This window comes from Canis lupus, chromosome 5 (genome assembly GCF_003254725.2).
Source record: "Canis lupus dingo isolate Sandy chromosome 5, ASM325472v2, whole genome shotgun sequence".
NCBI lineage: Eukaryota > Metazoa > Chordata > Mammalia > Carnivora > Canidae > Canis > Canis lupus.
The window spans coordinates 60,715,524-60,743,089 of NC_064247.1; the positions used below are offsets into that span (position 1 = coordinate 60,715,524).

Here is a 27,566-nt window from a genome sequence, read left to right on the forward strand (position 1 = left end):
AGGGCGGGTGCGCGGCGGCGGCGGGGTGGCTGGGCCGGCGGCGGCGGCGGTACGAGGCGCGCGCTCGGGGTCCCGGTCGCGAGGAGGAGGAGGATGTGGCGCGCGGAGGGGAAATGGCTGCCGAAAACAAGCCGGAAGGTAAGAGCCGGCGCGTGAGGGGCCGGGGGCAGCGTGGCGGGCGGCGGGACCCGGCCCCGCCGGACATCCCGGGCATCGGCGGCGCCGGGCGGGAGCGCGGGGGCGCGGCGGCGGCGGCGGCGGCGGCGGCGGCGGCGGCGGGCGGGCGGGCGCCCCGGCCGGGGAGGGGGCGGCGAGTGGGGGGGCGGAGCGCGGCCGGGTCCTGAGGTGACTCGCCGGGCGGCGGAGCGCGGCGCCGCACACCCCCACCCGGGGGCGGGCTGGGGCCGGAGGGGCGGGGGGCCGGCGGGCGGGGGCCGGGCCCAGCGAGGAGGAGGAGCCGGCGGAGGGAGGGCCGGCGCCTCCCCCACCCGGACCGGGCATCCCCGCCGCTCCTGGGCCCGCGACGCGGCCCCCGCCCCCCGCGCCGGGCCCGGTGGGGGCCGCGGGGCGGAAAGTTTATCCGCCTCGGGCCCCCTCCGGCCCCGCGCCCCGCTGCCCCGGGCCGGTCCCGGTCGGGGACACGGTCTGCGCTCAGCCCCGCCGCCGGGGGCTCTCGGGCGGCAGGGCCAGGCGGACTCCGTCCAGCATCACCCTGGAGCCCCGTGGGCGCCTCCCAGAGCCGGCGGGGGGCCCCGTGCTTCTCCCCGCCAGGGGGACCCCCTCCTGCTGAGCGTCCCCGGGCAGAAGGGCCTCGTGTGACCCCTCCCCCTTCCCTTCCTGGGAAGGGGGCCTGCGCAGCATCCCCGCCCCTGGCAGTCGTTCCCATCCTACTCCTGCCCTTGCACCCCTCGCAGCTAGGAGGGTGGGGTCTCCGTTTCTATGGCAAGTGAGGATCTCCATACTCCCTTGCCCTTTACCTTCTGTGACCCTGATCCTTCTTTGGCAGAGGGGTCTGTCTCAGCCTGCCTCTCATCTTCCGTGGAATCTTTTGGGGCCTTTGCACACCATCTATTGACCCTTCTGCCAGGACAAGGGGACTCGGGCTCCCCACGTTCTTCTTCCCTCACCCAGAGGGTAGTGGGGGCCTGTGCAGCCCTGAAGTCATTTCTAAATAGGAAGGCAGATACTTCTTACAGATTATGCATACTCTGTGCTCACTTTCCTGGGTTAGGGTGAGCTCATTTCCTGAATACCCTTTGACTTGGCCTCTTTTTCTTAGGGGAGAAACTGGACATTACGGTGCTCCTTTCCCCATTTGTCCATCTCCCCCAACGTGTTCTCTGTCTTCAGGAGTTTCTTGTCTGGGTGAGGGTGGGGGCCTGGATCAGATGTAGGGCAGGGCTTCCATGGTGCCTAGTACTTGAGTGAGAGGGGGCCACGGTGATTACTCCTCTGTGTCTCAGGAAAACAAGGGTCTGTTTTTGCTTCCATTTCACTCTGGTCTCTGAGGTAGGGGCAGCATTCACCAGTTGACACTACCCTACCAGGAATGTGGTCACGTGTCCTTCTTTTTTGGTGTTCCCATTACTATCTTCTGTGCAGTGAGAACCTGACTTTGTATATCCTACATACAAGAGTTTTTGAACCTTCCCTGGAAATAAACTTCCCATTTCTTTTTTAAGAGAACCCATATCCTCCTTATGGCTTCTGTTTCCCAGTCAGCCATATTTAGTGAGCCTGTTACCTTGACTTTTCCTGATTTTCTTAAATTGTATTCATGTTGGCTGGGTAAGAAGAAGCCATATGCCTTTCCATCTAGAAAAGGGAGTGTAGACACTCATGTCGCCCACGTGCCATTCGGGAAGGGGTTGCTAGCGTGCTTCTTGTTGTACTAGAACCTTCCTTTGGCCTCGTGTTGTCTCTCATGGGATCTTAACTTTTTTGTTGTTGTTTTTTGATCTTTTAGCTTTCAGGTGAAGGGGAAATTTGGATGCTTCCTATTTTTTTTTTTTTTTTTTCTGCTTTGGTTCTCTTTTGGCAAAAGACAAAATGCCATGCATTTGTTTATGGATATACACATGTAGGTTTGCATTCCCAGATAAAGTCACACTTGTCACGTGTACAGCTTAAGTTGGAAGGGTTAGATGGCTAGCTTTGTGTTCTGCATGTTTGTGGGGACCTCAATGTGAACGTATATGGATATATATTGCTGTTGTCAGTAACTCTTCAGGCTTAGAAGAATCAGAAAACTCATTGATAAATGGCCAATTCTTACCATTCTTTCATTTGTCATTTGTACTGTACTGAATAAGCAGAATGACATCCTGAATGCTCACCAAGCCCCCGAATACATGAAGTGTAGAGTCCTGCCAACGCATACCAAAACTTAGGCATTCTGAATTTAGGGGCAGTAGTCTCTGCTTGATTCTTCCTAGGTGAAAAGTTCTCCTCTTGATCTCTTTGCTGCTGGGTAGGGGAAAGAGTTTCATGTATTTGGGGCATCGATAGGAGGGGGTGAGAATATATGTTTCTGTGACAGAACTAGGAATGAACAGCTGTATATATGTCGCTGTTTTATTTTGGCCATTTAAATAATCAAGAGAGGTTTGCACATTAGGAAAAGGTACCTTTGGGAAGGCCTGTGACAGTTCATCAAAGGGTGGGAGGGACTGTTGTCCAGGTTGGTCCTGAGTATCACAAGTCTACAGATTGGCTCTGGGGCACGGCCATGATGGAGCGGCCTCTGGGGCCCTGCTCCGTTCGCTCACGGAGCTTGGAATGGCTGCTGTCACTCAACAGTGAAGTCTTACTTTTTGACAGGCTTTGTGTGGAGACCCATCCTCCCCAACGAGCTCTGTCAGACTCTGAGTGTTTGGACCGTTAAGCATTTTTTGAGTAAGAGTTTCCAGCTGGAGTAGTAAGTAAGGAGGCAAGGTGATCTGGAGGATTGGTCAGCATTAGGCTTTGACTTCAAGAGTTTGCCCTTCAGGTAATATGGAGCTATCCAGTGGGCATAAAACCCACTGCTCCAGAGGATCACTTTTAACCTCAATTTCCTTTTTTTTCCTCAAAGTTTTTATACTATTGTCATTCTGTCTGTATATCTATACTCAGCTTGATGGAATTGTGTATTTTTAGGGTGTGATATTAATGACCTTTGGAAAATGATGGTTGAGTATCTGCTGTAGATGTTGGGGTGTTCCCAGGAGAATGAGTGTTCCCATCTCACTTCCAGTGGTGGATCCTTTCCTGTCTTTTTGCCTGCCATCGACTGCCTTTCCAGGTTTCTTCTGCTAATTGGGGTGCTTTCTCTGTACAGTGGGGCAGTGGAAGGAAAACGGTTAAGGGTTAGAGGAACACACTTGAGCTTAGTGTGTAAAGGTAGGCTCTTTGGGGGATCCCTGGGTGGCGCAGCGGTTTAGCGCCTGCCTTTGGCCCAGGGCGCGATCCTGGAGACCCGGGATCGAATCCCACGTCAGGCTCCCGGTGCATGGAGCCTGCTTCTCCCTCTGCCTGTGTCTCTGCCTCTCTCTCTCTCCCTCTGTGACTATCATAAATAAATAAAAATTAAAAAAAAAATAAGGTAGGCTCTTTGAGTTTAATGTGGTTGTACTTTCTGTGGCACCCGCCCCACAGATGATGGGAATCAGCTTTTCCCTGTTAGTCTTCCAGTGCACAGTGTTCTCTCGCAGTCTTGCTAGATGGGTTCTCTTAAGGACTTTTCTTTTTTACATCTTTTCTGTTAGAACATCACTCTCTCCTCCCCCTCAGCCCTTACCTCCAGCTTTTTGGACAAGGTTGGGTGACTCATGGGACATCTCTTCCCTTGTCTTGTTGAAGACTTGACTTATCCTGCTGTTAAATGTTGGGTTTCTCTATCTCATCATTTAGTGAATTCAGAATGTTGACATGTACATAGCAGCCTCTACTCAAGGTCAGGTTGGTTTGGATTTTCCTTTCTGTAAGAGTAGGATTGCACTTGCTTGTTCTTTGAGCCATATTTATATATCCTGCTTACCCATGTTTTTCCATTTCTTTAGCGTTTAGGCTTTCCCTAAAGTAGCCTATGCTTTAGTGTCAAGTGGCGTTATTTTAGTTCTCTGTTTATGTGTTTATGCTAGCCCATGTGCCTGGCCGGATTTATTTATTATTTATTTATTTATTTATATGTTATTTTCTTTTTCCTGGTGGGGTTTTAATATTTTTTTCAGTGATTTTATTTTATTTATTTATTTATTTATTTATTTATTTATTTATTTATTTATTTTTTCAGTGATTTTAAAGTAGCCCATCTTAAGGTTTAACTTTTCTTTTTTTAACCACTCCTTCATTGCTCTGGGCCATTTTTCATTTCCCATTTTCTAAGGTTTAGGGAAATACCTCCCTGTGTGCAGTTGTACTTCTTTGCGATTTCTTTATGGAAAAAGCAATGGAAGGTGATTCTCGTGTTCTCTTTCTTTCCCCTGATAGTTGTGTCCGTTGCCTTCTTTGCAGGACCTTTGAATTTGTCCTTTTGGAGAGAAGCTGTTTTTGCATCCATATCCTGTCACTGAGCGCATTCATTCTGGAGACATTCACTGAGCTTCTGTTATGTGCAGGGATCTGTGGTGGTTATGGGACTGTGTCTGAGACCTCTTAGCATGAATGACATTTCAGTGTATCTTGTGTTTGTCTTTTTATATATTCTTTTAAGGAATTCTTTTCGGAATTGTGATTGTTTGGAATGTAATCTTGCAAAAAAGATACTCTAATGGTGTACTATCTCAGTGAACTCTTACTCATTCCCTGCAGGATTGGGGGTGTTGGAGAGGGTGGAAGGCAGCGTGAGAGGCACTTAACAGCTTTCCCTCAGACTATGTGTAGAAAAAAGTAAGGTCAATCTTCTTTTTAAATGGCTAGGCTTAACTTTTAAGTCGCTTGCATACATGGTTGGTTGGAATGCTTGTTTAACATTTGAACAGCAGCATACCAGGTATTGTATAGAACATACTAGGTATTGTGTAGAACATAAAATCAAACGCATCCTTTATAGAAGGAAAGGGTAGAAAAATAATTTCCTTTTAGGATTAACTGGTATATTTCATATCCTTAGATAGTAAGAACTGAATGAGATGCTGTAACATTTTTTGCTGCCAGGATGTGTTATATCTAAATTTAATGCCTAATTGTGGTGACCATTCTTTGGCTAGATATCTAATATAAATTATCACTGTGTTTGTTTATTATGTGACTTCTAATACTTTATACTTTTTTAATAGGCTTTTGTGTCCTATCTTTTTTTGGGGTAAATAGCCTCATTATTTTTGGATGTAGGTTTGGTATGCTGAATGATGGTAATAATAATAAAGAATTAATCTGGAATGTATTTTTTTCATTCTATATTAAATCAGATTTCCCCTCCACAATGTCTGTAGAAACCAGTTGTGCTAGTATTTCACTCTTAAGTCTTATTTAGGGTTGTTATAGTCTGTGATTCGGCAGTGTCCTTTATTCACGTGAATATATGACAAGATTTTTTGTGGGGACAGGTGATATGTGTTTTCATTAAAACAGGTGATTTTCTAAATGTTCTGTATCTTCTAGAATCACTTATTCTGCCCTTTTTGATGTTCTAGATGGCCTAAGTCCTACCTCTCTTCTTTCCCATATGAAGAAGTTTCCTTATTGCCTTTGTCATTATAAAAAAGTATGTGTAGGTCTACTGTTTTCAAAGTCTTTCTGTCTCTGGGAAAGTGGGGTGCCTACCATTCCTTTTGTCCTGTAGTAGTAAGAGGCAGTGTCACCTCTGTCCCCCTAAGGATAGAGGGATGAAATGGGGTTTAAGCCACAAGGCCAGGGGTGATAGTATTTGTAAGTGGATAGCATCTCAGGGTGAAACACTGTGTCCTTCTGGCATCTGAGATGCCTCTTGTAGGATTTTGAAAATTTGATTTTGCTGCGTTTAGCCAGCTTCGTTCTGTCTCTTTGGCTTTATAATAGTAAATTTCTTTGGGCAGAGCCAGCAAGTATACTACTTCATTTGGGACCTTCATTCACAAATATGTGGGGGTCTTCTAATAATGTTACTGTCATACTAGTTATAGTCTTTGGTGTATTTGAGGGTGAGAGTAGGAAGTGTTCTTGTACTCTACTTCTTTGTCCACATAATATAAGTAGGGTTGCGTAGTCATTCACTTTCTTTTCCAGGTTATAGTGTGTAATCTGTCTGCTTCTTATTTTTTTTTTCTTTTTCTTTAATTTTGCAAACCTGATCAGGTTCAGGATATAGGTTGACCAGACATTATCCAATCCCTGTATTTTGTGCCATCCTTGGATGTAGTGCCCATCAGTCCTGTCATTAAGATGTGTTGCTGTTCTGTCAAATGTGATGGTCTTCCATCCCATGATATTTGTCATGTGTTGGTAAGGATAGTGTTTCTCTTGTATATATTGATAATAGCAGTTCCTGATTTTTTATATGGTGGGACAAAGGTGTTTTTTTACCCATCAGTATGCTGGCTGTGTATTTCTAAGGTTGTATTGCATCTTTCTGCTTTGAGCGCCATTGCTTGTAGAAGGTCATGGGCCTCCTTGTGTAAAGATTGGTAATGCTTCCTGAGCATTTTTTAGCTCATTACCCTGGACTAAAAAAGAAATATTATGTACCCCACTGCAAAGAAAGGCCAAGTGTCAGCCATATTACTTCCCTTTCCACCTTTTTTTTTTTTTTTTTTAAAGAGGGTTGTTTATTTCTTTTCAACTGATGGATGTGTCATAAGATGGAATGGCCAGAGGTATTTTTTTTTCAGAGATATTTTTTAAATAGTTCTTTTGCATTCACCCCATATTTTGCTCATTCTTAATAGAGTTGCATGTTCTCATATACAAGTCCTTTACTCACTTGGAAAAGTGCAGTCACATTTTATTTACTTTTTTTTCAGATTTAGCCAGGCCTTTCAAGTCATGTACCATATTCCTGCCTGCGACTACCCAGAAAGTGGCTTCGGGGGAGATGGGCTGGTCTGGGGCTGTGTTCCTCAGTTGGTGCTCTGCAGTGTGGTCTTATGGTTACCAGTGTACAAAATGACATGGTTTCAAAGAAACCTATGGATTTGAGTTCTTAATGGTTTTAAACGTGTTATTGCTTGGAGACTAGTTAAGTGGCATTACTCTCACCACTAATTTTACTTCTAGTGTCACCTGAAATATCTCTACCTACCTTCTCAAAAAAAAAAAAAAAAAATCCCCAAACAAAAATCATGATAAAATCCCAAAAAAGGCAAACTGAAGGCCAGCTCTGACTGCCCCTGCCCCTACTGTACGGTTGAGCCACTAGCTTTGGGGAGGACCTGTGAAAGCCTTTGGAACACATAGCATTCAGTCATTTAGCAGAAGATCACACATTGTGTCTTTTATTTTTCCTTATCCGTTGCCACAAGGTAAGCTTGTGTATTTAGTTACTTAAAAATACTTTCAATGTGGATTGTTTTTCTTCCTTTATTTTCACCTAACCATTGGAAAGAAAACTGGGGTTTACTTTTCATGATAGTAGTAAGTTATTGTGTTCCTACTTTTGTGTTCAACATCTGTGAGCAAATGGGGAGCTAACTCCAGTGACGGCAGTGGGACTAGTCCGGACTCAGACTTGTTCTCCGTAGCCGATATGTTATTGTGGAGATGATTTATATTTTAAGCCAAGTCTAGTGTCTGTAACACATGATAAACCAGATGTTTAAGTTTATTTAATCTTTTTTACAGTATGCATTTAACAGGATATATCTATGTGTTTTATTAGAATGATCTGCAGATACAACTGGAGGTACTCCTGCAACTAAAAACAAAGAGAGAAAAAGAAAACCTTTCTTTCTAGTTTTGAAAAACAGGTGTTATCGTTTTTTTTTTTTTTTTTCCCTTTCATCGGGGTGACTTAGATTGCCAGAAAGCATTTCTGAAAGTATAGTAATACAATCAAGAGTTAATCTTTTTGAGACTTAGATTTGATTTTTAATCCTTGTCTGAAAAGTTACTTTTGAGGATGTATGTGCCCCATTGGTTTTCTGGGACACTTGGATATCTAACCATTTGGATAAAAAGAAGTTGGTATAAAGTGTGAAATTATCAAATAGAAAAATGATGCACTAGTGAAGAAATTACCTATTTATCATTGAAGATAATCTACAGTAATGATTGGAAGTGTAAATTCAGATATTCTAAGGAAAAATGGAATGTTGCGGTGGGTACCATGTTGAAATTGGCACACAGAGCTATTATTTGAACAACACTCCCCAACATGGAGATGCTTAGAAGATAAAGAAGCTAATGGGATTGATTATTTTAAAATGTTAAGTCTTTTTTTCTCTTTTTAAAAAAGTAATTGGAATAAAATAACCCTTCTTGGTGAAGAAAATGTAAACTTTAATGGAAGTTCAGAATGATATATTTAAAAAGTGAACATAAAAGATAAGGATTTTTTTATTGCAAATCCACAAGGGGGTAGTGATGTTCTATCAAAGATATTTGTGGTGGAAATGTGAGATGGTCTCTTTTAACATTTTAGATTTACAGATAAAGCTGGTATGTTTGCATTTTAACTTAATAAGATCTTCTTTTAAAATGTTTATTGGCAAAATTGTTTATTGCTTAAATTAAAAAAAAAAATCCCATTTTGGGTGAATGGCTATTTTAAGCCATATGAATGGTAAAGAGAGGATGTCCTTGTAGTGTTGTGCTTTGGAGAGGTTACCAAGGACCTGGGGGTCGCTTATTTTCTAAGAATGTAATAATCTTAAATTTCCTGGGAAGCGTTAGGCATCTAGGAATCAGTGACTTAAGTGTCCTTAGTAAAAGGATTTTAGGAAATTGTGTCTAAACTTTACAGAAGTTTGTATTACTGGTTGTATTTTCAGCCCTGCCAAGAGATGAAAAATGTGAACAGTCCACTCCACTAGCCGCTTTTAATAGTTCTAAGTAAATCAAATTTTTATAATCTTTTTTTATTAGTTTATATTATATCATTAGATAAAAGCGTTTTTTTTTTTTTTTTTTTTCCCCTAGCACAAAAAAAATTCTAGTAGCTTGCCTGAGATTATGGAGTCCCACCCCATTATATTCAGAATTGCTCAAAATTAGGTGTGGTATGGCAATACCAGGTAATTTTCTGAGAAGAACTAAAACTATATTATGCCTTCTTTTCTTTGAATGTGATGGCACGTGGTAGGAGGAAGATTTAAGGTTGGGGATAGGACTGTATTGTACTTATTTAGAGACATGCTAACCATATCTTTACGAAATATTACTTTTAACAAGACTGTGAAGCAGTTGCATAGTTTGGAAGTTATGCTTGTTTGTGGCATACACATTGAGCATTTTTCAATTTTGGTCTAGGGAAAAAGATTAATACAGCTCTTTTTTTCTTTCTCTGTTTTTCACCGTCCTTGTCCTGAGCAAGGGCTTTTTTTCTTTTATCGCCTTTCCTAAATGCCTGGTGATTTAACATCCCAAAAGGTACACTGTTTTTTCACAGACTCCCCTGAGCTCTGCTGAGAGCTGAACTATGACGTCAGCATTTTCATTCATGAATTTGCTCTTCTAACTCTCTCTTCTCGTTTTGTATTCCTGAACTGACTTCTGGCACATGCACAAATCAGTTTACCATTAGTCAGCCCATAAATCAGCGATAAAAGGTAAAACAAAGATAAGATACTGGGGTTGTTTTGATAGAGCTATAGTTGCTCATGCTGATTTGCATCAGTGTAGTTTGGACAGGGTTTTTCACGAAACAGATTGAAACCTAAAACCAGTCAGTTTAATTACCTCATGATTTTGTGGATTGAGCCCTGTTGTGAGCATATTGACACTATATTTTTGTTCTCTCATGAAGTTCAGAGTGCTCTGCTGCAGTTCCTTTGTTCTAAAGTAGCATTTTGGTTATAATTTGGCCAAATTGGAGGATCTACTTTATTTCAGAGAGGTGAGGCCTGGGCCTTAAATTATGTTCTACTCAAACTGCTTTTGGAATGCATTTGGAATTTTGGGGGGCAGGGGAGGGCACTGTGTTGGTCATGAAGTATTTTCAGTAACTCTGTTGCTTGAGACAGATTATGAGCAGCCTGTAGTTGTTACTCTGTAACTGGCATGCTAGCACCTAGTGTCTGAATATGTCCCCTCTCTACCCCCCTGGGGGCGCAGCACACTCCAGGGTATTCCCTGTGGCTGTGGACTCCCATTTCTCCTGCAGGGAGGTCACTGCAGGGAGGTCACTGCTTGTAATTTAGTACTGCGTGAGAGCAGTTCTTGAAGAAATCTTATTTGCAGTTTTCCTCTGCAGGGCCAAGTTTGAGGCTGAGCCTCTGGCGTGTGGCATCTTTCAAGCTTCCTGTAGTTGATGAATGGTGAGCTTTCAAAAAGTTCATTTTCTCCGCTTTCTTGGGGGTTTGTTGACTTTCTAGATATTTAATTGCCAAGAAACATTTAGAAATAAAGTGTGTTATATTTAGAAATCATTTTAGCTCAGTTACAATTTATGGCTAGAGTAGCTGATGCGAACTGCAGCCATTTTGATTGATACCCAGTGTTGCTCCTGAGATGACTTTTTAAACCTCATGGCAACTCAGAAATACTGTCTACTCCCATCCTGAATGAAACGAGAGCTTTGTTTCTTTAGGTTGCACTGAGTTGTCTGACGGGTAACAGAGATGTGTGGTCTGTCATTTAGTCTTGTCCTTTGTCCTTATGTGCTCTAAGAAAAGAAATAAGGGCAAGTAGATGTGAATAAGCGTTTGAAGATGACTTAAATTTTTATAATTTTTCCTAAGAACTAAGATGTTTTAAAATGATTTAAATATAATTTCTACGAAGGAATCTAATTGCAAATACTATGGAAGAAAGGAATATTTAATGGTAGAGGGTCTCTGCAAACATTCTCTAATTTTTAATGCTGTATTCTACTGCAGTATTTATGAAAAGTTACGGGCTTTGATTCTAAATTTCAGAACATGGGGAACACTTGCTTTGGTGTCCGTGTTGGCACAGTTTTGTCATGCCCCAAACCATATAGTGTTAGACGAGTCCTCTGGTCATGAAGGCTTAGGTATCTGTTGTGGCTTTTAATGCAAGACCACTGTGGCTTCCACCTCTTGCTCTTCTCTTTCATAGCCAGGAACCTGGCAAGTAGGACCAAGGACCCCAGCTTGTGGTATATTTTCTACTGTTCTTGCTGCCACTTATGTAGACCACGTACTAGAAGCCTCTTCATTTGGCCTCCACAACCTTCTCTTCTTACCAGATTCTACTTCATCACTCTTGGTTCTGGCACAACTTCTCATCCTGCTTTCCCTAGACTTGAGATCTTGTGTACTGAGTTAGTTGGCAATAATTTTGAGATGATTCATGTGTTGAGTAAAGGGTTGTCTTAGTGATGACCCATAGAGTTCTTTTCCTGTCCTGATTTAGGATGACAGTGAAGTTGGATGTATGGAATTTGCTTTATGGCTAATTTGCTGGAATGCAGCTGTTTTAGTCTGTGTAACTTTCTTCTTTTTGAGGTACTTGCTCTCGATCAAGAATTAATATTTTCAGCTCAAGCTGTGTAGGAGGAATTTGGAGGAATTTGAACTGTAGTCTCTGAAGTGCCTTCTTCCTGGTGTACATAGAAGGCTTAATTTTTTAGGTCTAACACCTGTCACTAATGTTTACTTTAAAAAATGTAAAAAATTATTAAATTTTTAAAGTTGTTAAAGATACATTGCATGGTACAGAAATGTTCATTCTGCTTGGCTGTTCCATTACCATTAGCCCATTAATCAGCTCTTTATTCTAATGTGGATGAGAGTTCACAGTTTTGGAGAAATAGACTTACATATCATATGATTACGGATGAAGAGGTGTCTGCTAACCTCAGGCTTTTTTTGTGTAGGGTAGTCAGTCTTATTTATATTCATTTGATTGTATTTTCTGGGGTTGGTTGATAAAACTTTTATGAAATGAATAGATTCCTGGTAATTCAGTAAACAAGACTCTTCCTATTAAGAAACTCGTAGAGGGGCACCTGGGTGGCTAAGGCGGTTGATCAGCTCAGGTCATGATCTTGGGGTCATGAGATCGAGCCCTCTTCAGGCTCTGCCCTCAGTATGGAGCCTGGTTGTCCTTCTTCCTCTGCTTCTCCCTGCTGCTTTTGCTCTTTCTCTCAGATAAATAAATAAAATCTTAAACCCGAAAACTTGGGGACTTTTGGTGAGTCCACTAAAATGGATTACATAGGATCTTCTCTTGGGCCTACTCCAGATGCTACAAGCCTGGCATTTGGAAAGGCCTTCAACATAATTTGTGTTTCAATATATTTTTTTTTTTTTTCCCATAAGTTAAAGGTACTGAGGGGCAAGTTAAAGTTCCTGGTGTTCTTGTCATCATTCTCTGCTGCATCTTTCCTGTCTCTGCCGTGAGGAAATGTGCCGGTTGGATCATTTGCCTTGACAGAGCTTCTAATGGTGGTTTTTTCCCTTTTTAATTTTATTGATAGAGGCCATTGTGCTTAAAAAGAAAGCTGTAACAAGCAGAAGGCGGTGAGTGGCCACTCAACATTTTTGAAGTACTTGTTTCTCTTCCTAGGGGTCCTCCAGAAATTGATCATAGATGACTTGACCAAATTCGAGGCCTAGAGATTGATTCCAGGCATCCCAGGAGGCAAGGAGTATCAGTCTTCCTCCACTGAATCTGATTATCCTATATGTGACCCATTGCTGCCTGTCCGGGTGTCTTCTGATGCAAATCTGGCGGTAACAGCAACCTTTCTAACTGGCTGATATCCTTGACAGCTGTTATCTGTCCTCTCCAGGGATGTTTAGTCTCGAGCCTCTGTGGCCATGTCTAGAGCAACTGAGGATGGATTTAACTGCTGTGGTGCTGCTCTGAGCGGTTGTGGATGTTCCTGGTTACCTTCTCCACCAGCCTGCCTCAGCCCCACTTCCATGAGCTTCCTTGCCTTTATTGTTGGTGAAGGACCATAAACAGAAATCATTTGTTTAGTAAGAAAGAATGGAAAAGTCATGATTTTCAGAATGCTTTTAAAAATTAACAATGGTGAGTGGCGATCGTATGCAACAATGTGCATGTACATAATGCCACTAAATGGTATACTCAGAGAAGGTTAATTGGTAAACTTTATGTTATGTATATTTTAGCACACACACACACACACACACACACTCACACACACTCTCCAGATGGGTAAGACCTAATGAGAAAAGTAACTATAAGGTCCTAACAGTAAATATTTGACAGTATTTTCATTACCCCAAGGTGAGATGTTGTGCCTTGAATAATGTCTCAGAATCTCTCACACACAGAGACACACAATAAATGATGGTAATCAGGCCCCAAGAAAGTGAATGTTAGAACACTTGGTTTCAGGGAGGGTAACAGGTCCTGTTTCAGTTAGAGCAGTTTATTTTTATTTTATTTTTTTATTTTTATTTTTAGTTAGAGCAGTTTTGATGACAAGGAACACAAACCATTCCAGTTAGGTTCAGTGAGGGTATAAGAAGAGCTAGAAGCACTCTCAGCCTCCTAGGACAGAAACTGAAGTGCAGCTAGACCGTCCAGGAACTGTGCCTGGAGACTCTGAGGTAGTAGGCTTTTCCTCTGGAGACCCCTTGGGCTGAGCTGGGGTCTCTTGGGACGCCACAGCTCATGGCTCTTCTCTTCTCTGTGTTTCTTCTTGAGGATGAGATTTGTATACTTCCATGTAGTTTCTTTGCTCCACCATAGCCTGTCACAGCCCCAGGCATGGCTCCTACATGTCCTCACTCTGGTCCCACTGCTTGTCATCGTCAGGCTCCAGTCTCGTATGCTTGTATTTAGAATACTCAAGACAGAGAATTGCACTGACTCCTCTCAGCCAGTTGCTTTGTTTCCATAGGCCAGGTGTTTGTCCTGGTCTAGTCGACTGTGAAGGAGGGTTGGTTAGGGTCCATGGGCTTGCTGACCGCTTAGAGGAGGCACAGGGGATTGTGTGAGAAGTGTTCTGTAGCATGGGGTCCTTGCATCTCAAACTCTGTCTCCTGTTAGTCTAAGAAGTAAGGATATTGACTCCAAAATGGACTTTTTTATGTTCGCTTGCTATCGGGAGTCAACTTTTTGCAGAGAAAATGTTCATTGTAGCTACAGGTAGGAGGCCAAGCGTCCTCAGCCAGCCAGCCCAGGTTTGTGTGGAATAAGTCAGCAGCGAATGTGGTGACTGTTCCAGGGCTTGTGCTTTGAACGTTGGTGAAGCAGGGAGGATGCACTGGAACGAGATGGTCTGTGCAGTCTTTGCCCTGTGTAGTTCTCAGGTAGAATAAGGCAGTTTGGGGATGTCAGTGTCATCTGAGGTTTTCCACAAGTCAGACACTTGGGTGGGCTTCCTCCCCGTTCTCTTTGCTGTGGACCACTAAACTCGACAGGTTAGAAACACGCATCCTTGGTAAGAAAGGGAGACACTACCTCAGAAGAAGTGGTGTCAGGGAAAGAAAACAGCTTCTGTTATAGTGTGTGTGGCCACCTGGATGCACACTTGTTTGGCTTTTCCTTGCTCTATCCATCAGGCCTCTGGTTTTTCTTGATTTCTCATGGTGGCAGGTAGAAGGCTGTAAAGTGCCAGTAGTCTGTGCCATTGAGCACTCTGCAGATGCTGCTGCTTAGGGATTGATGTTTCATAGTGATGACCCTCAGGTACCTTGAGAAGAGCAATACTTGTTATGTTCTACTTAACAAGAGAGTAATGTATATAATGATTGATTGATTGATTTTTTAAGTAGGCTCCATGGCCTGCGTGGAGCCTGATGCAGGGCTCAATTTTACAACCCTAAGGTCAAGACCTGAGCTGAGATCAAGAGTCAGACTCTTAACTGACTGAGCCACCCAAGTGCCCCAGAGTAAATAATGTTTTATTTATTTTTAAAAATTTTTATTTGTTTTTATTTTTTTTAAGATTTATTTATTCAGGAGAGACAGGGAGAGAGGCAGAGACATAGGCAGAGTGAGAAACAGCCTCTGTGTGGGGAGCCTGATTCAGAACTTGATTCCAGAATCCCGGGATCACGGATTCCAGAATCCCGGGATCACGCCCAGAGCTGAAGGCAGAAGCTCAACCACTGAGCCACCCATGTGCCCCTGTATTTAATGTTTTAAAGAAACATAACCATCAAAGTAGTTTATAGTAGTTAAAGGGATTTGATTTCTTTTTAAATAACAGCTTTATTGAGATATAATTCATATACCATAAAATTCAAAATTCACCCTTTAAAATATACAATTTAGTGGTTTTTATTATATTTACACAGTTGTGCAACTATCACCGCTATCTAATTCTAGAATATCTTCACCACTCCACAAAGAAACCTTTGCCTGTTAGTAGCCACTCTCCATTCCTCCCTCTTACCATCTCTAGGCCATCATTAATCTATTCTGTCTTTACAGATGTGCCTTTTTTGGACATTTTGTATAAACGAAATCCTACAGTGTGTGGCCTTTTATGACTGGCTTCTTTCCCAAAGCATAGTGATTTCGGGGTTTGCGTTGTAGTACATGAGAACTTCATTCCTGGGTCGCCTGGGTGGCTCAATTGGTTGTGTCTGCCTTTAGCTCATGTTGTGTGATCATAAGGGTCCTGGGATGGAGTTCTGTATTGGCTTCCCTACTCCGTGGGGGGCCTGCTTCTCCCTCTCCCTCTGCCTTCCACTCTCCCTGCTTGTGCTCTCTGTCAAATACATTAAAAAATCTTAAAAAAAAAAAAGAACTTCATTCCTCTTAATTCCTTTTATGGGGAATAATACGATACTGTATAGATATGCTGCATTTTATTTATTCATCGGTTGGTGGGCATTTGAGTTATTTCTACTTTTTGACTACTCTGAGTAGTAATTGCACTATGAACATTTGTGTACAAGTTTTTGTGTGGACATATGTTTTCAGTTTCCTTGGGTATATACCTGAGATTGGAATTGGCTGGGTCATGAAGTAACTCTGTGTTTAACTTTTTCAGGAACTTCCAGACTGTTTTCCAAAGTGGCTGCACCATATTACATTCCCGCCAGCAATGTTTGAAGGTTCCAATTTCTTCACATTGTTGCTAACACTTGTTATTATCTGTCTTTTTGATTATAGCCATTCTTGTGGATGTGAAATTGTATCTTACTGTGGTTTTGATTTGCATTTCTGTAGTGACTAATGATGTGAAGTATCTTTTCATGTGCTCAATGGCCACTCATTTGTCTGCTTCAGATATGTGTCTGTTCAAGTCCTCTGTCCATTTATGAATTGTTTGTTGTTTGGCTGTTGGGTTGTAGCTGTTCTTTGTATCAGTCCCTTACCAGATGTAGAATGTACAGATACATATTTTTTCCCATTCTGTGGATTGTTTTCTTCACTTTTATGATGGTGTCCTTTGAAGCACTAAAGTTTTAAGTTTCAAGTTCAGTTGATCTGGTTTTTCTTTTGTTTCTTTGGCGTCATAAGTAAAACTATTGTCTAACCCAAGGTCATGATGATTTGTACTTGTGTTTTCTTGTAAGAGATTTATAGTTTATCATTTACATTTAGGTCTCTGATTCACCTTAATTTTTGTAATTTTGTGAGGTAGGTAGGCTTCCACTTTGATTCTTTTGCATGTGGATATATGGTAGTCCCAGCCCTATTTGTTGAAAAGACCATACTTTCCCCATTGAATTTTCTTGGGGTTCTTGTCAAAAACCATATGTGGCATTTAATTTGGGAGTCTCAATTCTGATCCATTGATGTGTATGTCTGTCCTTATGCCGGTGCCACACTGTCTCGATTCTTGGTTAAGTTACGCTTAAGTTTGTAGCTACATTTTGAAATTGGGGAGTGTCTGTCCTCCAACCCCGTTCTTCTGTTTTGAGATTGTTTTGACTATTCTGGATCTCTTGAATTTCCATATGAATATTAGGATTGGCTTGTCAGTTTCTACAAAAAAGGTACTTTTGATATCAATAGGGATTATGTTAAATCTGTGGATCAACTTGGGGAGTTTAAATCCTTTTTATGAATCCAGATCTGGTGTTTGCTTTGGGAACTACTGGTAACTCAAGCCAAGCATCTTAACTTAAAAAGAATATTGTTTTAATTTATTAATATAGTAGGCTGCCTTGGTTGAAACACTGCAGTTCACTGTTAGGCTGGAATTGGACTTTTCAGGCTTCAGTAGAGCGACTAACTATTCATATAGTCTATAGTTGGGCTTGTATGTGTGTTCTTTTGTTATGAAAGTTTACTGATACCTTACCTGTTTTGAAAAAGAAGTGGTATTTTAGTTAACACTCATTATGATTAATAGAGAATTAACAGATTCCACATATGAGTATTTAGTTATCCAAGAGTGAGAGCATGTTACCATAAGATTGTGACATTAAAATTTATTTCATTGTTATTGTCAGGTGTGTCAGAGGAGAGTTTAGGGTGTTGCTGGCTCGTGGGGGCCATGTAACCGTCAGTTGTGTTACTATTCCTGAGTCAGTTCATTTACTTGACAAGTAATAACAAAGTGCCAGGCACAGAGAAGGACAGACACAGCCCCTGTCCTCACGGACCTGACTGGGAAACTGACAGTAAAGGTGCCCTTTGCCACGAAGAGGTCTGTGCTGTGAAGGCCAGTATATTCTAAAGGGATTTGACTGACCCGAGGGACTGGGGGATGCTTCTTGAGCTGAGCTCTGAAGGAAAATGGGAACTAATTGAAGGAAGAATGAGGAAAATAAGTTTCCACTGATCAAATAAGTCGGTTACTGAGATGTGTTGGGGATGCACTGGTTATGTTCTGGCTTTTTATAGCTTTTGAGAAAGAGTATGTGAAGACTTGACTCAGGTCATCACTCTGCCCCTTAAGTGCCCTGTGTCTTTGCACAAGTAACTTAACCTTTCTGAACTTATTTACTTAATGTTTTTTAATCTTATGGGGCAGTGCATAACCATTTTTATTTAGAGATAATATATGAAAACTTAAATTTAGGCTTTTGATCGTATTTATAGAATCTAAAACTAATTTTTGTTTTTTGGTCTTTTCCATGGTTGGTTACTTAGGAATGCAGTACTGGTAAAATGAATATCTTCCTGAACATTTTTCCTAATCTTTAGATTTGGGATTCACTTCAGTTCATACATACTCCAGAAGCCTCCAGTCTGCAGAGAAGCAGAGATGGATGTGACTGATTCAAGGCAGGTCATAAAGAATGCTGTCTTCAGGCATGGGGCAGGGGGTGGGGGTGGGGGAACCAGGAAGACTTCTGGAAGGAGGTAGAATTTGACCTGGCATCACTGACAGGCAGACATGGTAGTTGGAGGAGGAATTCCAGGCAGAGGGAATGGAACAAAGGCACAGAGCCAGGAGAGTAAGGGGGTGGATGGAATTCTGGGGTGTGTGGGTAGATGAGCCTGGAAAAGTAGGTGTGGGGCAGGTTGTAGGACTTGGAAAGTCAGACTATGGAGTCTGGATTTTATTTTGTCTGCTTTGGAAAAGGCTTTTAGAGGTGAGTGGCCCCCCCCCCCCCCCCCCCCCCGTCCTCCCTTAGCAGAAGAGTGAAATTGACTGGATAAAGTCCATTTTCCTTTAAGGTGCTAAGAAGGGCCTCCTGCTTACCTCTCCAGCTTCCTCTCCACCACTCTCCAGCCATATGAAATTTTTGTAGATTCTGAGTGGCGGGGGCACCATGTTTTCTCTTGGTTTTAGCCTTGTATATTGCCACTGCTTTGACTTCTCCAGAACACAAACACACATATCCATACATGTGTTCTGCTCTGTCAACTCTCCTCATCCACTGGGTTTCAGCTTAAGTGAGATTTGTCCAAGAAGCCTTTTTGACCTTCCCTCTCTTTTCAGATTGAATTGTGTGCCCTTCCCGTGTACATCCACAGCATTCTGTGGTTTTCTCCGTTCAAGCACATTGAAGTTTGTATGGGAGTTGCTTATTTCTCTTTCTCCCTTCATTAGTTATACGGAGACTTAAGTACGTGGCACCGAGAATGGGCTTAGTAAATGTCTGTTGGTTGAGTGAGTGAAGGAATGAAGAGGAAGGGCTGGTGTTGGGAGAGAGTAGCTTCTGACAAGAGTGTAGCACTCTTTTGGGTTGCTGAAAGGAGTGAGTGTGACTGAGTTGTTTGTGTGTGAGAGACACAGTTTTTTTGGCCTTGAAGGGTGAGAATAGTTGAAAGTGACTCCCAGCTTTTGAGCCTCCACAGCTGAGGTTAGGGAACGTCATAAACCGAGATAGGCAGTCCAGGAGGATGTGTTTTGGGGGATTGGATACAAATGAATTGGCACTATTTAGATGTAAGTACCTATACAATATATACAATATGATGTGTCAAATGTGGGTCAAAGATTAGGGAGTCATTCCTGTCACTGTGTTTTTTGTCTTCATTGAACTCTCAGAGGGCAAGGGGGCCCTGGTGATGGAGCCCATAGAGAGTAGCCTTCTTGGCACCGTGCAGGTGGGTAGCACCTGGAAGGGCAAGTTGAGATGCCAGCGCAGCCTCTGGTAGAGTATATAAGCTTCATGAAAGTAGAGATTTGTTTTGTCTTGCTTATTGTTATACCTCTCTGCCCAGAGTAATGCCATCTGGTTGAAAGAATGAATGAATCAGTTCAAAAGAATTGGAAGACATAGTAGTGAGTGAAATCGTCATGGGAGAAGAAGGAACGTGAGAGCAGAAATGTGTCACCAGAGGGGAGAGGACGAGTGGCCATTGAGACAGAATGGTCAGAGGTAATAGAATGAGAGCATAAATGCAGAAGGTTGCAAGGAGGTTATCAGTTGTAATGTTGCAGAGAGTTTGGAGAGAAAGAAAACTGAGGAAAAGGTATTGATTTTGTCAGTTTGGTAGTGAGTTGAAAGAATGAAAAAGAGGTGGTGGGAGGGCAGATAATCCCTTCAAAGGTTGTGGTGGTAAATGTGGAGTGCTAGTGAAAACGATAGTGACATGACAGGTGAAGTCTAAGCTGAGAAGAGAGGTCCCTGGGACCCGGTGGACCGTGGGTGTACACATTATCTGTTGCTACTATAACAATTGCCACGTACTTAGTGGTGTAGAACAGGACACCCTTATTATCTAATCCAGTGAGTCAGGAGTTCAGTTAGGGCTCTGCTAGATTTGCTGCTTCAGGGCTTCACAAACCTGCAGCCAAGGTGTTTGGCCAGGGCTATGGTTTCATTTGAAGGCTCAACTGAGGGAGAATATTTGGAATTCCAAGTTTACACAGCTTGAAGGATTCACTTCTCTGTGGGTGATTAGACTGAGGGCCTCCATTCCTGGCTACATGGGCCTCTCCAGCACGGCAGCTTACCTCTCAGAGCCAGCAAGGGAGAGAGTCTGCTAGCAAGACAGAAAGCACAGTATATCACCTGATCACAGACGTGATAGCTTGTCACCTGTGCCAGGACCGGTGGGGCAGGACCAGGCATTAGGTCCAGTGCACTCAAGGGGTAGGGTTGGTTACACAACGATGTGTGTTAAATGTTAATAACATCAAATGATGGGGTCATGGAGGGTCCACATAGAGTTTGTCCAACACAGTAGGAAGGGATGGTGGCACTAGAAGGCATAGGACTGTTCTTCAGAAAGAGACCCTGTAGGGTACAGATGGCAGAATGGAAAATTTTAGAGAGGGAAGTTTGGAGTGAAGTTCCAAGTGAGGGTTCAACTACAGTTGTTGGCAACATTGCTCTGGAAACCTTCCCTGGCCTCTCTCTTCATCCCTTAACACGGTGGGTGCGTGTTCCTTCCTTTTAAACAGATGAAGAGGCTGTATTATAATTGCCATTGGTAACCCCTTCTGCCTTGCTAAAATTAAATAATTAACCAGCAAATTCTTGGTCAGCAGATGTATCTGCCTTGCTTGCCTTAGGATCTTAGGACCAAATGAGGTAATTCCTATGGAAGTATTTTATTGAATGTAAAGTGGCATGCAAACAAAAGTATTAAACTGTGCGTTCTCTCCTGAGCCCCATGTTTAGTAGGATATGTGGATTTTAATGTACATTTTACTTGTTAACATGGGTTCATTTTGTTATGTTCTACCTAAGTTATTGAACTGGGCTTTATTTAATACTGTGCTATTTTTAAAGCCTTTTGAGTAGTGTTTGCTTTTATGATAAATGACCCCAAACTGCTGTACCTTTCAAGCCCTTGTATCCAGTTTTTATTGTTAGTGAAAGATCTGTCCTTGCTGTCTCTTGTCACTCTTTTGCTTCTACTGATCTGTTAATTTCCAGCTATCCTTTCCCCTTCTCATTTGTTGTTTCTGATCTTCTCTGGGGTTGGCAACCTGATAATTAAGCTTATTAGAACTGTGGGTAATTTAATAATAATCAAGCTAGGAATATGGATCAGAGAGCTCTTCTCACAGTAAGGTGTGGGAGCTTCGGTGAGTGGACTTTGTAAAAATCTCTTTTGGCCTCAGAATGTGTCTTAGCTTCCTTCCTAGCTCTGGCTGTGTGCAGATTAGGTGAGGTGCCCACATAGCTTGAGTTCCATTCAGGGGGAGTGTGGCTGCCTTTTTCTTGGTGTTCGTCTCATTGGTCTGTTATGAGAAAGGGTGTCATTCTCTCCTTTAGTTTTGATGAGGTTTAGTTTTTGGGCAGTAGCAAGTGCTGATAGGTCATGGACCAAAAAAAAAAAGTGTTTGAGGAGCATGGAAGGTCTTTCCAGCAGATGAACATCTAGGAGTATGTAGTACTGTGGTGCGTTCCCTCGTTAGTCTTTCCTTGCAGACGCTGAACTCCAGTTAAGGTGCTGGATATTCTTGGATATCCTTCAGTGTCTACATTTGCTTTAGCTTTTCTGACAGAGTGCCTCGTGTACTTCCTCTGCCCAAACTTCTGCACCGTTTCCTTGTAGAGAAGCATTATTGCATCATTAGGGAGAGAGAGAGCCTTTGTTCTTGTGGAGACAGACTGGAGTGTGTGGGAAGACCCGCTCCTGATTCTTGCTCTGCTCTTCTCTAGCCGGTGGCCTTGGCAAGTGTCTGTGCCCATGCTGTGGTGACTCCTTTTCTAGCATGGGCATCATGTCTGCTCTGCTGCCTGCTGGGGCCAAAATAGGATTTTACATATGAAAATGCTTGGTACTCATGCGTAATATCAGATAGAAGGCCTAATTTATTGGGCTGATTTTGTTGATATTTTATAGTGCTCTATCTTTGAGGAGTTAAAAAAGTTCTTATTATTAGTGTTGGTAATGATAAGTGCTGCTAAAACAGTGTAATTTTAAATTTTATATCTTTTTTTTTTCTGAACATGTTCTAGAATCTGTATAAATGTGGACATTTAATAAGTGCTCTTTGATTATTTTCAGAATATTGAGTGTACTGGCTTCCTAGCCAAATTAAATTTATGAAAATTCTAATGATACAATGATTCATATCTAGAAAGAATAATTTTTTTTTCATTCTGAAATCACTTTAAATACGCTTTACATGAATCTCTGGTAATAGCGAATCAATTAATGTGATTTCTCAGGTCATAAATCAGGCTTTATATATTGTTGTATTAGTTCCTGTATAAGCCTCGTAGGACTTCAGCTGTTTTGTGGTTTGTTTTCTCTAGTTGTTTGCTTTTGAACTCAATTCTAGGTGTTGAACTCCATTTGAGAGCCTAAAATGGCTTGTGCCCCAATTACCTGAGAGTTGACGGCTTCACTTTTTTTATTGAGCCAGCCCTGGTGGTAGGGAGTCTGCCACCTATCAGACGGTTTTCCTTTTAACTTAAGTACATACTTTAATTGTGTCTCTGTCCCACAGGAATGTTCTAAGGGTTATTACAGTAGCACCTGTAGTGTATTTTAAACTTCTTGAAAAGAGGTAATATGTGTGCACAAAATATTTTTGTACTGTACCACCTAATTTTTTTCTCCACTAAGCTTTTGTGGTTCAGAAAGAGGATGAAGTTACTTGAGTTTAGGCGGTACAGTCTCAGAGATCATTACCCTGATTTTATGGAGTGTCTCCTGAGCAGGGCCTTTGCCAGACCTCATGTTCCTTCTTGTTTGGCAGGCCTGTGCTCTCGCCAGAAAAGTGTTGGCTCTCTGGGTGTCTGTGAGCACTGCTGAGGCTTTTCACCCCTTATTTCCTCTTAGTAGGTCTGAAGTAGTTTTTGTCTTTGCTGCTTGCCTCTTAGGGGACCAGAGGAGGGGTGGCAATTCAGGGCAGCAGTAGGGGAAGGAGAACGGGTCTTAAGACCGCTGATGGCTGCAGTAAATCCCACCATCGCCACCACAAGACGTGGGGCCACTCTTTTTCCTTTCCACAGTTTCTGGGAAGGTCATTCATCTGGGAATTCAACCATCATTTGAGCTTCCTTTGTGTGCCAGACATTAAGTATTAAGTACTGGAGATACCGGGACCAAAAGCCAGACATCCCTTTAAGGATGCCCTTGAGATAGTCTTATTTTAAGAATGTTAGAAAAATATTTATCAGAGAAGAAAAACTAGTAAATTGGTTTTAGCTGCTGAATAGCCTTAGGGATTAAAGGTGGGCTTTTTGGTTAACAGAAGACATTTCTGAAAGGAGTGATTGTTCTGTAATTAAAAACAAAACAAAACAAAACAAAACAAAACACAAATGGCATTGTGCAAGAGACTGCTAGCTGATCAAGAAATCCATCTCCTCTTCTGGGCATGTAGCCAGACCACATTTCCCAGCCTGTCTTGCAGTTAGGCGTGGCTTTGTGGCCAAATGCTAGCCAATGGAATGAGAGCAGGGAAGTGTGCCACTTCCAGGCCTGGCCCCGTAGAACCCTCCAGGCATGGTTCCCCCAGCCCTTGCCCTTTGTGCTGGCTGAGGCAGAAGAGCCTAGTGACCAAGGAGGTTACCTGCCGCAAGATGGAAGGAGCACGGGTGCCAGAGCTGCTGCTTGGAGGGGAGCCCTCTACTGATCAAGAACACCTGTTTTGGACTTTACACCAGCAAGAAGTAAATATTTATAGTATTTGAGCCATGATACAGTTGCTCTGAGTAGCATCCCTAACTGGTCTAGGCATAATGCCTAGAACGCTGGGCAACACTGGTGAGTTTAGTCACGGTGCTAGGAATTTCGGACTCAGCTTTAATTTTGATTATTTAGATGTCATGTTATATGGGATGACCAGTGAATTTCAAGAATCAGTTTAAGTCAGGATAAAATATGTGACAAAAGTTTTTTAATGTATTATTTCTAATTGATACAAGTCGCTTATTGGCATTCAGTGTAGGCTCTCTCCATCTTTGATTTGATGAGCTGTGTGGGGCCTCAGTTGACTTTAAAGGGACTCTATGGAGACTTAAACATTCTGAGTCCTTATTTCAAAGAACTGTAAATACAGTTTTCATCATGCAACTTCTCTGTTCAAAAGCCTGAAACCACATCTCATTATATAGCATTTTGTTTCATTTATTTCAGCGTCCCAGAACTGTGTGTCATATCCTGACCTAGGTTCTCTGAAGAGAGTCCACGCCTCCAGAGAATTTGTGCTTGGTACACAGATAGTTAACTGAGTTTCTCTACTGCTACTATCTCTTCCTTTTTGCTATTAGTAAATTATGTATTGTTCCTTCATGACATTTTTTTAGTATTGTCTGCAACTTGGTAGAGTACTTTGTGAAGGCAGGGAATATATTTTATAGAGCTTCTGTATTTCTCCCCTCTTGGATACTTCCAGAGACACTGGACACTGAGTAACCATCCTTGTAGTTTCTTTTAATTATCTTGCTTGGATTTTCTGGTATAGTTTTGTGTCATAATTTGTGTTAACAGACAAATGTGCTTTTTTATAGTCTGTTAGGAATTCATAGAATTATGGAGAGATGTTATGACTGGAAGGATATTTTTAAGTGAATTCCTGATCTTTTAGGCTGTCTAGTTCCTGATACTCAAGATATGGCCCTGAATCCTGGCATGGGCATCACCTGGGGGGGCCTCTTAGAGGGGCCACACTGAGACCTGTGAATCCAAACCTGCATTTTAACCCCTCAAGGGACCCATGTGCATGTTTAAGTTGGGGCTGCTCTGTTGAAGGTCAACCCCCCATTTTACTGTTGAGGAAACTGGTTTAAAGTAGGGGGTTGCCCAGAGTCACACAGCTGTTTATTTTAGTGGTCCTCATCTTTGGATATATCTTGGGATCACTTGAGAACCTTTCAAAATACTGATACCTAGGTCCCAGCCCCACTCATTCTGACTTACCTGGTCAGGATTGCAGCCTGGGCATCAGCATTCAGAAAATATCCTTGGACAACGGACATGCAGTCAAACTGAGAGCCACTCATCTGGTTGATGAGAGAAGCCAGCTTTCTTGATGCTTCAGTCAAAGAGGCATTTTATTCCGCTCGTGGGTATACGTTCAGATATGGTGTGTCTTCCTTACCTGATTTCTGCACCACCCATTGTATATCCATAGCATTTGCCCTGCTTACCACCTGCTTCCCCCACTGGCAGGTACCCCACGAGAGTAGGACCTTTGTCTGTCTTGTTCACTGCTAGGTCCCAGCTCCTAGGGTAGCATCTGGCACATGTCAGATGCTCCTTTAATATTTGTAGAACAACTAGGAGTTATGACGATACAGAGGAAAATGCAGGCTGCTCAGATGGCACCGGTAAGGCGATTGATCATTGGAAGGCTCTCAAAGGATGATCAAGCTGAAGAGTTAGCCCTGGGGGGCCGGGCGGGGAGGGCAGCCTGGAGATGTGCAGCTGAGGGTGGACTTGGCCCCAGACCTGTCTGTCCTGGCACTTGCACTTAGAGTGTTGTCCTGGGGACAGAGAGGCCAGCTGTTTGCTAAGCAGTTAGTAGGACTGGGATGGAGGCTCCGTCTGCAGACCCTCAATCTGGTGCTCCTCCCTCCCAGAGCCACCTCTGGGTTGGTGTTGTGAACAGGTTTAGGAATTGATCTTGAGGCCTTTCCAGAATGAAAGGCCTATCCCAGAGTCTGGCCTGTGGGTCTTCAGTATGGGGTAGCCATTTCTCATGGAAGTTTTCTTGTGTTTTAGATTCTTTCCCTTGAGAATCGGGTGTTTTTGAGGCTGGAATGACTTGATTTCACTCTCAGTTTATGTGAGTGAGTTTCTTTTCTGGTTAACTATTAAGACTTTATTATGTCAGTGTTGAAGAGAAGTCATAGTCCATTGTTCGTGATATTTGTTACTTTTTCTTTTTTTAGTATTTAATTCTTCTGATTTGTGATTTGGTATGTTTTACTGCTTATTTACCTATTGTTGAACTTTGAAGTTAAGTGTAAAAGTCCTTTTTATGAAGCCATTCATTAGTGTGTCCCACTGTATGCTAGTCATTTTTAAATCTTTTGACGTTAAGATTTGTTAAGATGTCTTGTTAAGTGGTAAACTTATACTATCTTTTTTGGGTAATAGGAAGCCAGAAAATGTTAAGCCTTGAATGTAGCACATTCTTTTTAACATCATAAAATTTCAAGTTTCAATTCTGAAATGATGTTAAGATGAGATGTTGCATTCTGTGGTTAGAAGGCTGTTGCCGGCGGCTCTTGCAGATGTTACTCGAAGTCAGACTGTTGTTGGCTTTACATCAGCCACTCTTTATAATGTCCTGTAATTCTATGCTCACAGTTGGAGAAGAGATGAATGTTGATTTTTCCAAAGGATACATGGATACTGAGCATAGTCCATAGTTTATAGGGAGAATTCTTAGGCTCTGATGTTACCACAGGTTGTTTAATCAGTAGGCACCACTATTGATTAAATAAAACAGGAAGTGGGACGCCTGGGTGGCTCAGCAGTTAAGCGCCTGCCTTTGGCTCAGGGCGAGGTCCTGGAGTCCCAGGATCCAGTCCCACATCAGGCTCCCTGCATGGAACCTGCTTCTCCCTCTGCCTGTGTCTCTCCCTCTCTCTCTGTGTCTCTCATGAATAAATAAATAAAATCTTTAAAAAAAAATTAAAACAACAACAAAACAAAACAGGAAGAGACAGTAATAGCCCTGGAACAAGAATTTTCCAGAAACAGTAAATAATTAGGGAACTAATGGTTTATCCTGGTAGCTAGCAGTCACATTGTGGACAAAGACCTAATCTATGGTGAAACACTTGATCATGGATATAAGGAGAGGAAAATGAAAAGTTCATAGGTCAAGTTTAGTCTGATTTCAACACTCTTTGGCACAAAAAAAATCCACGGAATCCTCAGTTCTTAAAAAATGTTAACACTGTTAAGGATTATGCTTCCCAAGCACAGAAACAGTAGCACTTCATAGTTGTGTTGTAGTTTTGAATTTAAAGCACTTTGTATACATCATCCCATGGAATTCTCCCAACACCCTGTGAGATAGGAGAGAGAGGGCACCATCACTACCTTTTTTGATGAGATCATACAGAGAGGGTAGTTTACTTTTTCAAGGGTTAGCTAGTAAGTGAGAGAACTGAGCTTTTCATATTTTAAATATAAAATGTTAAGGGTGGTTGTTGAATTTATAAACTATCCTTGGTTTCCTAAGTATATAAATACGTGGTTTATAATGCAGGATGAATAATCTAAAATTTTTTTTTAATACTGCAACTGAAGAAGGATATTTTTAGGACCGAAATAATGGACTGACA

General features: G+C 42.2%; 1 protein-coding gene across 1 annotated transcript in view; it reads left to right on the plus strand.

The window, feature by feature from the left end:
* The window catches only part of CAMTA1 (calmodulin binding transcription activator 1), an 849,138-nt gene continuing 821,572 nt past the window's right edge, over nt 1-27,566 (plus strand). The window contains 3 exon segments of the mRNA XM_025427290.3: nt 1-138; nt 10,307-10,370; nt 15,998-16,061. Coding sequence (XP_025283075.3) covers nt 114-138; nt 10,307-10,370; nt 15,998-16,061 — 153 coding nt within the window. The 5' untranslated portion in view covers nt 1-113.